We start from the raw sequence: 12,086 nt of genomic DNA, 5'->3' as shown, positions 1-12,086 counted from the left end.
GTATGTGTTCCAAGCAGGTATGACCCTAGCCCCAAGCAGCATCCTACCTTCACCAAGAATGATACCACAATACCAACAAAAAAATAATTGACTTCAACATTTGGCTTAGTTTCTGGCATCTTTCCAAGGGGATCCAGTATCTGTTTGCCTGGGATGACATGGTTGACAGGCCTCAATGCTTTGCCAGAGATGATCTCCACCTGTCACCCCTGGGGTTCGAGATTTTGGCCAAGGCTCTTGCCTCCCCCATTGTGCCTTTTTCAGGCTATGTCCCAAGGACAGGTATTCCAACATAAAAGATCTGTCAAAAAGCAAATTGAAGGGCATGCTGCTTAATGCTAGGAGCCTTTAACCTGAAAATGCACTCACTGGAGGCTCTCCTCACACTGGACGATGCCGGTGTCTGTGCAGTCACGGAAACTTGGTTCAGGGCTGCGGAGAGCACCCCTGCCTTACAAGGTTGTACCTCATTCCACACTTTCCAACCCCAAAATGAGGTCAGAAAGACCAAGGCTGGTGGAGTTTCTATCTTCTTTAAGGACAGGTACACCTGCAGACTGGTTTGCCAGCATGATGCACTGGAATTACTCCAGGTGCAACTGACAGTTGGCAAGACACCCATCCAAGTTATAGCCAGCTATAGACCCCTCTCCATGACTGAGGACACCTACTTCTTCTACCTGGACCTTCTTGACTCCATCAAAGTACCCTCCTAACACCCTGATCCTTGGTGACTTCAACTGCCCCCACCATAGACTGGGTGAACTATTCCTGCACTAATGCACTCACCCAACGATTCCTTGACTTCATCACTTCTAATGCACTAGACCAGCTCGTCTCATCCCCCAGAAGGGGAGATGACATTCTGGACTTGTGTTGCACCAAAATGGGTGACCACTGCACCACCCCCATGGTATATTCTTCCCTGGTGAGATCAGATCATCGGTCTGTCTCATTCAAAGTTTCTATCCCACCCAATCCCCCCCAACCATAACTAGGCTAAAAAGCTTCTTAAAAGCTGACTACAACCTCCTAAAGGAGGATATATGTAGCGTCACACTACCTCCCCCTCAGAAGATGCAGACAACTGTGCTGAACATTATTCCGGTGCAGTATACAAGCACCTGTACAACTGTAGAGACTCAGCCATACCCAACAGAACTAAAACATGCTCCTCAAGAAAACACAAACCTGTCTGGTGGACATCCTCTATCAACAGGCTTTACAGCAGAAGGAAGAAACTGTTGGCCAAGTGTAAAAAGGAACAAATTCCAAATTAGAAAAGCTCCCTCCTCAGCCTCAACAAGCAAATTAGATCAGTAGTGAAAACCTCCAAAGCCAATTATGAATTGAAACTTGCTTCCGAAACAAAAGGGAACCAAAAAGCCTTCTTCAGCTATGTCAGGAACCTCCATGGAAAAGCCCAGGTTTGTTCCCATTTAGTTCTTAGCAGTACCACTTACACTGATCCTGTTGACCTAGCCAAACTGCTAGCTGATAGGTTCATTGCAAACTGCCCCCCCTCCCCAAAGACCCATTCGACATCCTTGATACTTGTCCCACACCTCATATCTCCATAGATAGTGTTAAAGACACTATCCAAGGCAAAGAACACAGCTTCCATGGGACCTGATAGTATCCCAGGCTGTATTCTGCACCATCTCCAGCAAGAACTAGCTTCACCATTAAGCACCCTATTCAACCACAACCTAATTACAGGCTTCATTCCAGCAGAGTGGAGAACTGCCATCGTCATCCCCTTGCACAATGGTGGTGCCACTACTGACCCGGGAAACTATCCCCCCATTAGATTGACAAGTCTGATCTGTAACGCCATGGAGCGTATTATTGTGGATCTCATAAACAAGGACATAGGCAATTTCCAAGCACTTGACCCCACCCAGTTTGGATTCGTCAGGGAAAGATCTTGCCTGTTAAACCTGGTTGACTTTCTTTGAGACCGTCACCAAGACCCTGGATGAGGGAAAGTCAGTACATACAGCTTACCTCGACTTGGCCAAGGCATTTGACACAATGTTAACCTACTGCAACAGTGTCTGACGGCAACAAATGACTGGTGCCAAAGTTATGGCCTTAAGTTGAATGCAAATAATGCATTATACCATTCGGCAAAACATGGCCCCTACTGTTTGCCAGATCAATGGCAACCCCCTTAGCACACAACCTGTGGTGAGTTAGAGACCTGGGTACTCAGGTTGGCAACGATCTCACATTTGACCATCATGTAGCAGCAGTGGTCAGAAAAGCCTTGTGCTTGGTTCATCTCATAAGTAAAGATATTGTATCCAGAAAAAGGAGGTTATTACCTCTCGGTTCTCCTCCATCCTTAGGCCTATAATTGAGTGTAACGCCCCATTTGGTATGTACCTCTCCAAACACCTGCTCCAGCTAGGATGGCCACAGAAATACCTCACAAAGAGAATCCATGGCTTCTAACACCTGTCTTATGTGGACAGTCTCATATCACTGTCACTCTACTCTGTATTGTACAGATTGCTCGGAGGTGACCTGTGTCTCGCCTACAAGGCAATATCAAATCCTTCCAGACTAGAAATGCTCCTTATCCACAAGTCTAACTCCTCACACATTACCCGCTCTAAAGGCCTAAATGTAATATGCAACATCAACAAAGCCTGCTGGAGAGACAGGTTTGACTCCCAGAGACTGTCCCGTCTCTGGAATAGACTTCCCATGTATGTCAGAGTTCCTCGCTGACCCTCTTTAAGCACAACCTTGATGAGTGGATCGGAAACCACAAATTTGTCCCAGGGGTTCCACCTTTGTCCCTCATTGACAGGGGCAACAGGTGCTGACTGAGGTTTCTTTTTTGGGGATAAACTCTTGGCTAGGCTTGGTAGGGCCCCAGGGCCATTAGCCTAGTAACCTCCTATGATCCTAATGAACACAGATCACCAAGTAAAACTTTTTAATATATTTCTACATAGTTTCTACTTTTCTGTTACAGAACTGTGTTAAGTATACCATATTCAAATAACTTGCATTACAGTGAAGTTGTCATTCAGGTAAATGGGATTTCAGCACTTTGTATTTTCATTTGGAACTCTGCTAAGTGGCATTCCACCAAATGTTAGTTTTTTGTGTGTGGATGCATTATATACACACTTACATATCATGTATGCATATATTTTACAGGTAGACACACAACACACAAAATCAAGAACAAGTCTGGATTTGGCAACAAAAAAATCTTTTAACATGCAAAACTGTTCTAATGGTGTGTTTGTTACTTGTTATATTTTAATACAAATAATTTGGGTACTTTGTTTTAATTATAGTGTGCAATAGAAAAGGAAGAGCTGAAGCTTCATCTTCAGGCCTCGAAAGAAGCTCAGAAGCAGTTAACAGAGGAGGTAAGTAATTCATTGCTTTCTTGACAGTTTTTTGCTTTATTATGTTCTGCTGATTTTTGAAGTTTAAACTAGTTATCCTCGGTGACAGCAGCTCACTAGCTGAAAGTATTTAATCCATAAGATTAGAATTTTTTTTCATCTAAACACTAATATGATAAGAATGAACATTAGTTTAGAGAAGACTTTCATTCCACGCAGCAGCCATTATACAACAGGTGGGATGCAGCTCTGTTTATCTATTTTAGTTGCTGCTGCCTTTCTGAAAGTGATTACCAACAACTCTTGATGCTGCAACCAAGATGGAGCATTTGGAAACATGCTTGTGCTAAACGGCCCAGTATTGTAATACCCACGTTGGCACACAGTATGCAGCACAGAAGCCACAAGGATCACAAGGGCTAGACATTACTGAATAACCTGGGGACTGCCTGGATGATGGCCTAAGAAATATAAAAACTAATGTTTGGCATGCACAAAAGAGAAGATGGCAGAATTAAAAAAAGAAAGTGCTTCTGCCGTACCTAGCTGGCATCCTTTTGTATTTCATACTGATTGGCAGATGTAAGGTAAAAGCTACATCCTTTCTGTTATGTTTGGGATTAGATAAGATATCATAATCACTACATTGTAGTTTAGTTTCATAGGATATGGGCTACACAACATTTGTGCTGGATCTTTTACCAGGATGTGTGTTTTTGCAGGCATCATGCACCAAACCTAAAAAGTTAGAACCCTTTTTCAGACATTGCTTATGTATTCTATAATCCTCTAGCCATTGTAATAATATCTTTTGGTATCCCTCTTTCTAGTGAACCACTTTTGAATTTCATCTGCACCTTTTCTTGATCTTTAAGTTTACAGCTGGCAAAACTAAGAAAGTGTAACTTTTAGCACATGAACTTGTTTAAAAATATTACCTGTATAAACTATTCCAAAGATGATGTTTTATGTATTTTTTTTTACTTACTAGGTAGTTAGCCAGTTCATAGACCCTTTTCAGCCATGACCTAGGCCATAGGCAAGCATGCAGTCTCCGAGAAGCACAGTATTAGAGTGTGCGCATGCATGAGTAAACCTATGCAGTTACTGCTAAGTAAACCAGTTTCATTATTAACAGAACTTTACAGTTAGATTTTATTTGCATATTTTCCCCATGAATAAATCATGAGTTTAGAACCGGTAACATTCTTCACTGAATCTTACATATAAATGAAGTGCTTGGCTCTTGTTTTCTTTCTCAGGAAGTACATGGCTGAAAATCTACATACTTGCAGGCTGTGAGCAAACACTTGGATTAGTTGCACTCTTGTATAATTGTCTGAGACCAGATTTTTCAAGACAGACATAGGGGCATTATCTGGGACAAACAGTCCAATGAACTTGGCAACCTCACGAGTACCATTTACACATCAGTGTCCTGGAGCTTAGAGCGGTCTTATTAGCGATGCAAGCACTTCACGACTCTCTTACTTTGGGCTGTATAGCAATTCAGACGGACAACATGTTAGTAGTGTGGTACGTCAACAAACATGACGGAACCAAATCTTACCCTTGTGTCAGGAGGCCCTTCGAGTATGGTAGTGGGCGATTTCCTCTCAGTGTTTCTGGTTGCAGCGCACATCCCGGGGAAGTTCAACGTGATAGCTGGCAATCTCAGCAGGGCAATTCTCATACCCCACGAGTGATCTTTGAAACAAGATACGGCGGATATGATCTTCTGCAGATGGGGCCAGCCGTGCTGCAATCTTTTCACATCACACCTAAGCAACAACTGCAGCAGCTACTTTGCCCTAGTACCCCCACCGGGACAGTCACCCAGAGATGCACTTATCCATGATTGGCCCCACGGGATTCTTTATGCCTTTCCTCTATTTCCAAAAGTTCTTCAGAAAGCAAAGTTGTTGAGTTGCAGGCTGATCCTCATTGCTCCTTACTGGCCTCGTCTGATATGGTTCCCATTCCTTTGGCATTACCCGCAAGAAGAGCCTTGGATTCTGGACCCGGTTCCAGATCTCCTGACACATCAGTTGGGTGCTCTAAATCCCTCCTTCCATTCAAACTCTCAAGCTGACAGCTTGGTTTCTCCACTTACAGTCCTAGCTAGGCTTCGGATATCTCACCTATGGTTCAACATATCTTGGTCTCTTCTCACAAACCAACTATTAGAAAACTTTGCGCTAGTAAATGGAAGAGGTTCTCTTTCTGGGCCAAACAAAATTACATTGATCCCTTTACAGCACCAATTCCAAACATTTTGGACTTCCTGGCCAAAACCTTTGAGAAAGGAGCAGCTACTGCTACAATTCGAGTTTAACTGGCTGCTATTTCCAGTTTTCATGTGGGTCTTCTGGGTTCTAACGTCATGTCCCACAAGCTATGTAGGGCCTTTTTGAAAGGTGCTACTCTATTAAGGCCTCCCATCCGAGAACCTCTCCATCCTTGTGGCTCTAATCCTCCCTCCCTTTGAACCAGCCGCTTCTTTTCCTCTTAAATTCGTATCATGGAAGACCCTTTTCCTGATTGCAATTACATCAGATAGATGGGTTTCCACGGTACAGGCACTTTCTATCCGCCCTCCTTATATGATTTTCACAAGGATATAGTATCTCTGTGAACAAATCCTTCCTTTTTACCAAAAGTCTGTTCAGAGTATAATTTGAATCAGTCCATTGAACTCCTTGTATTCTTTCCAAATTATGGCAACAAGGCAGGGTATAAGCTACATCAGCTGGATGTCCACAGGCAGTTACGATTTTGTCTTCAAAGAACCAAGGACATCAGAAAATCAGATTAGCTGTTTGTATCCTTCTCACAGAGTAAGCAAGGCTCACCAGTTTCCAAAGTGAATTCGTCAAAATGGCTGTCCGATGCCATTACGTATGCTTATGAGTCTCGGAATGTGTCTGTCCCGGGAAAGGTAAGGGGACACTGTACTAGATCCTTGGCTACCTCCATAGCTTTTTAAGCCAAGCTTCCAGTGAGCCACCCAGGATTTAGGTGCTGGGTATGCTGTCCCAACCAGAAAGAAGGAAGGCGAGATGGACAACATAACATAAAGAAGTTATCTTCTTACCATAATGTTCCATTATTGTTGTCCTTTATCTCGCCTTCCTTCTTGCGTCCCTCCATCCTTCACCCATCCTGGATGATTGAGAGGAATTTCCTTTTTGGCTGCTTTGGCTGAGTTTCCTTTGCTTTTCAGCTATTGGTATAGTCCTTGTCACCATTGTTGTTCTGTTGTTTTGGTACAAGGAAGCAGTATTGTTTAGTTACCTCCTTTATTTAGTAATTTATAGATGTTAAGTTGTCAATCTCGCCTTCATTCTTGCTGGATGGGTTCGGAGCCGATCCTCGGCTCCGACTCGGCACTAGCTTTAGCTCGAGAACTCCTTTTACCAGCTCGAGGCAACCCTATATCCCATGATGCAAGGCGGAACTACCCCAGATCTCGTTTGCCGCTTAGCGAAAGAGGTCTCCTTTGCCAGCTGAGGTAAGTTTTTCTTGTTAAATAAGAAAAAAAGTTAGTTAGGGGTTTAATTTCCCTTCAGTGTCAGGTTAGCCTGTATTTAGTACAGCCCACCCTATTCCCTTCCTTTTTTAAACTTTTAATATAGTTTTTTCAGTGAAAGTTTTAGTCAGGCCTAGTTCCCCAAGTTATTCCCTTCCTGTGTGTCTGTGTAGGGATTAAGTTGTGTGTTTGTGGGGACTGTGTGTGTATATCCTTTTAGGATGTCTAAGGAAGGCAAGGTTCAGGCTTCAAGAAGTGTGACCAGTGCTGTGAGAAAATGGGCCTGACAGACGGTCACACGTCTTGTGTGTATTGCCTGGGCCGTTTGCACCTGCAGGACTCCTGTGCGTTGTGTCATGCCTTTAGCCAGCGAGTCCTGCAGGAAAGGAGGAACAAACTGATCCTCCGAGGTTTGTTGAAACCTGAAGGTTCTCCTCCCAAGCAAGGGCAGGAAAACCTCTTAAGCCACCGAAGGCTCAGGCTACAGTGTCTAAGCCTCCTCGGTGGCTCCGCCCGTGGAGCCGATATCGGCCCGGCTGGAACCGATGCTTCTTCTGCCAGAGTAGTGGGTTCGTGCCGCCGGCCCGATACCCTGACTACTGTTGCCTTGTCGGCTCCGCTGGAGCCGACACTTTATTCAGCATCGGAGCCGAGATCCTCGGCTCCATCTGGGGTTCAAGGGACTTCGCCCGATGGCTCCGCCCGCAAGAGATCCCGGTCCCCTTCGATACTAAGTATCCACTGCCCGGGTCTCCTCTTTTGTCGGAGCGGAGCCATCGGAGCCGATCTTCGAGATCTTCCAGGCTGTCTGACCACGATTTGGAGAGGGTGGTAAGCAGGCTGTTGAAGTCTCAGGCACTGGCCCAAATGCTCCATAGCCCGTCTCAACAGACTTCGCTACAGCCCCAATTCTTGAGATTCCTCCTCCGACTCCACACCAGAGTTCGGAGCCGGAGCTTCTTGGGACAGCGACTGTTTCGATGCCGGAGCCGATACATCCTTCGGCTCCGCCATCCTCGGCTCCGATCTCCTCCTTGAGACTTTCCTTGGAGGGATCCGTCGCCGGGTTTCCACTGTCGGCCCGAGGGGCTAGTGGCATCGGACCCTTGTCCCACCCGCCTCCCTCTCGGAGCTTCGGCTTTGGTAAGCTCGGCGCCGACATCTGCCTCGAGCCTTCTCTCCTTGGAGCCGACCATTCCTGTTTCTTCGAGCGGGTGTGTTCAGGTCTCCCGGGGAGAGGAGCCTTTGAGGTGATGAGGAGTGTCCTGGCCTCTGAGCCTGGTCAACGGTCTATCCCTCTAGCTCCTCCCTCATCAGTGCCTGCAGAAGCCTCTTGCCAGCCTCTTGCTCTCAGGCCCAGGGATCCATCGCCCAGGTTTCCCCACTGGGAATTTCCTCCTCTTCCGAGGTTTCTCCTGACCCTGCAGGTGAACCCCTCGAAGAGGACGGTAAGAGGAAACACACAGACTCCCCTGAGTCTACTACATCTGATACCGACTTAGATGAGTCGGAGGGTTCCCCACGGTCCCTCTGAGGATGTCTCATTTTCAGACATCCTTGAGCTCCTCAAACAGAGGGGAATTGGCCTCCATTGACCCCTCCGAGGATGAGTCGGTATACCTGGAGGCTTTGGATCCCGACCTCCACCTCCTGGTGTCTCCGCCTTCACCCACTCATGCAGGTAGTGGCTCGGAAGGCATGGCTCCAGATTCTGTGGAACCTGTCCCCAGGAGACCATCCAAATTCATCACGGCCCCTTCGGACAAACAGTTCCTGTCCAAAGGTGTCTCTGTGGATGCTATGGTGGTGGCGGCCACTAAGAAGGAACTGGCGGATCCTTCAGTACCTGTCCATCCTCCTAATAAGGATTCTAGGACCATGGACAGGTATGGAAAGCGGATGTTTTCTTCAGCGACCTTTGCAATGCGCTCGCTGAATTACCTTTGTCACTTCACCAGGCTTCAACGAGATATTCTCAAGGAACTGGGGGAAGTAGTCCAGGATCCTTCAGCTGCTGGGGCTCAGGACAAGATTGCCTCTCAGCTAGCTATCCTGAATTCGATATCTAACTCCTCCATGCGGCTCATATCTTATGCAGCCGATGGAACGAGCAGGGCCGCAGGCACAGGTGTTGCTCTTAGACGCCAAGCCTGGATGCGGCTGTGTAATTTTATGGACCCCTTTAAGGCCCTTCACCAACACCCCTTTGACGGTTCGGCTTTGTTCGACCTCAGGTGAAGGATATTTTGACCAGATGTGAACAAGACGGTAAAACTCTTTCTGCCGTTGGAGTCCAGTTTTCCACTCCTTCTAGACCATATCCCAAGGGTCAGAAGGGGGAAGATGTGGTTCCGTAAAGCCCAAGGAGCTACACCGACACACGTGGTCAGTTTACCCCTAGAGGCAGAGGGGTAACAATAATAGACGCCGCCTAGAGGCAGGGGGTCCTCAGAACCAGGGCAACAGGGAGCCTCTTCCTGAGAAGCCCTTTCAGCATCCCTGAGGTGTTGCCCGACTGTCCACCCTTGGAGGCAGTCGGGGAAGGATTTCGCTGTACCCAGTAGCCTGGCAATCCCTATCACAAGAGAAGTGGGTACAGTCGATTATATCCGAGGGTTACAAAATCCCTTCAAAGGTTTCCTCAGACCTCTACAATCCCTTCCAGACATCTCACCCGGTCAAAGGGATTTGGCAAAACAGGAAGTTTTAAAACTCCTGGGAAAAAGAGCCATCCAAACAGTGCCGCAGACCAAGTAGGATCCGCTTCTACTCAAGATTCTTTTGGTCCCCAAAAGGACGGGAGATTGGAGACCAATACTAGACCTAAGCAGACTAAACAAGTCTGTCAAAAGGCAAGATTCGGATGGTCACGCTGTAATCCATTCTGCCCTTTCTGGGCAAGGACAACTGGATGTGCTCGATAGACCTTCAGGATGCGTACTATCACATAAAGATTCACAGACGCCCAGAAGGTTTCTCCGCCGGCTGGGAGCCAGTCATTACCAATTCAGAGCACTGCCCTTTGGCCTCACTTCAGCCCCCAGAGTGTTCACCAAATGCATGGCGGTGGTCACAGCTCACCTGAGACGCCGAGGATTCCAAGTGTTTCCTTATTTGGACGACTGGCTCCTCTCCGCCACCTCCAGGGATCAGCTTCTTCGGTCCAGAGATTACACCTTACAGCTTTGCAAGAGTCTAGGAATTTCGTGAATTTCGAAAAATCCTCTCTGCTGCCTTGCCAATCTATCACCTTTATAGGCGCAGAGTTAAATACCGTCAAAATGTTAGCCACACTAACAAATCAAAGGATTCTGGACATCCAGAAATTTGTTCAGCTTCTGTTACAAAGCAACAAGGTCAAAGCCAGGTTTGTCTTGAAGGTTCTAGGCCTAATGGCTGCAGCCATTGTTCTTCTTCCACTAGCTCGCCTCCACATGCGCTCCTGCAGTGGATGTTGTTCACGCAGTGGTCGTACCATCTGCCCATGAGACACGAGATCTTAGTGACACAGTCTTGCAGGGCTCATCTACGATGGTGGGTATCTTCCCCTCTTCTTCAGCAGGGCCGACCATTTGTTCCCCTCCTCCAGTTGCCACAGTCACCACGGATGCCTCTCTGATCGGGTGGGGGCATTATCAGGGCAGGATGGTCCACGGACGTGGCAACCCATAGAATACCACCTGCACATAAATGTCCTGGAGATGAGAGCAGTGCTTTTAACGCTGCAAGCCCTCGACGACTTTCTTCCCACAGGGACTATTGCAGTACAGACGGACAACATGTCCGTGGTCTGGTACATCAACAAACAGGGCGGAACCAGGTCCTATCCCTTATGTCGAGAAGCTCTCAGACTTTGGCAATGGGCGATCTCTTCTCAGCGGTTTCTGATAGCAACGCACATCCCCGCAGGTCCAACCTATTGGCGGACAGGCTAAGCAGATCTATTCTGATGCCTCACGAGTGGTCTCTCAATCAGTCTGTAGTGGATCAGATTTTTCTGAAGTGGGGCACCCTTGTTGCGATCTTTTCGCTACCCTCAAAACAGCAAGTGCCCAGATTACTTCACACTATTTCTCTTCCAGGCCAACCCTTGAGAGACTCTCTAACCCAGGATTGGCCTCGGGACTTCTTTATGCTTTTCCTCCTTTCCATTGATTCCACAAGTCATTCAGAAAGCCACCGCTTTGAGAGCCAAATTGATCCTCATTGCTCCATATTGGCCTCGACAAATTTGGTTTCCGCCTCTACATCGTCACCTTCTGGTGCAGCCCTGGCATCTGGACCCAGTTCCGGATCTTTTGATCCACCAGTCGGGTCAGCAGCACCGAGCCATTCATTCTCTCAACCTCACTGCTTGGTTGCTCCACTTCCTTCCCTAGCCAGGCTACCAATGATTTCTGACTCAGTCAGAGACATTTTAGTGTCTTCTTTAAAGTCGCCCACTAGAACTGTTTATGCTAGCAAGTGGCGACGTTTTCTATTTGGGCAAACGCCAGAAATATTGATCCCTTCACCGCTCCTATACATTCTGTTTTGGATTTCCTGGCGGAGGTTTTTCATTCAGGATCGCCACCATCTACAGTCAAAGTACAAATGGCTGCTATTTCCAAATTTCATGTTGGCTTGCAGGACAATAACATCATGTCTCATAGGTTATGCAAAGCCTTTTGAGAGGAGTTTTTCTCCTAAAACCGCCTGTGAAACATCCTCCTCCGCAATGGGATCTGAACTTAATGTTGGCATCCCTAATTCTACCTCCTTCGAACCGCCTGCTACGTGTTCTTTAAAGTTGTTGACATGGAAAACTATATTTTTGCTGGCTGTTACTTCTGCAAGAACCGTGTCTGAGATTCAGGCCCTCTGTATTCGTTCACCTTATCTGCTGTTTCATAAGGATAGGGTTTCGCCAGGACTAACCCTTCCTTTCTTCCCAAGGTTGTATCTCAAGCCAATATTAACCAATCTATTGATCTACCAGTTTTCTTCCTAACTATTCTGACAGAGCTGAACAGAAGCTGCATTTTTGGATGTTCATCGTCAGCTCAGGTACTACTTACATAGGACTAAACAACTTAGAAAATCAGACCAATTGTTTGTCTCCTATGCAGGAAGCAGGTTGGGTCTTCCAGTATCTAAAGTGACCTTATCTAGATGGTTGACTTCCACCATTTCCTATGTGTACTCTC

General features: G+C 46.7%; 1 protein-coding gene across 1 annotated transcript in view; it reads left to right on the top strand.

Moving 5' to 3' along the window:
• The window catches only part of TRAK2 (trafficking kinesin protein 2), a gene marked incomplete in the record, with an annotated part of 1,082,163 nt that overhangs the window by 579,202 nt on the left and 490,875 nt on the right, over window positions 1-12,086 (top strand). Inside the window, 1 exon segment of the mRNA XM_044060504.1 lies at window positions 3,318-3,392. Coding sequence (XP_043916439.1) covers window positions 3,318-3,392 — 75 coding nt within the window.

Source organism: Protopterus annectens, chromosome 2.part0 (genome assembly GCF_019279795.1).
Source record: "Protopterus annectens isolate FY-2018-M chromosome 2.part0, PAN1.0, whole genome shotgun sequence".
NCBI classification, from domain to species: Eukaryota; Metazoa; Chordata; order Ceratodontiformes; family Protopteridae; genus Protopterus; species Protopterus annectens.
The sequence above is the reverse complement of the archived record's forward strand: the minus strand, read 5'-3'. Positions and strand labels throughout refer to the sequence as shown.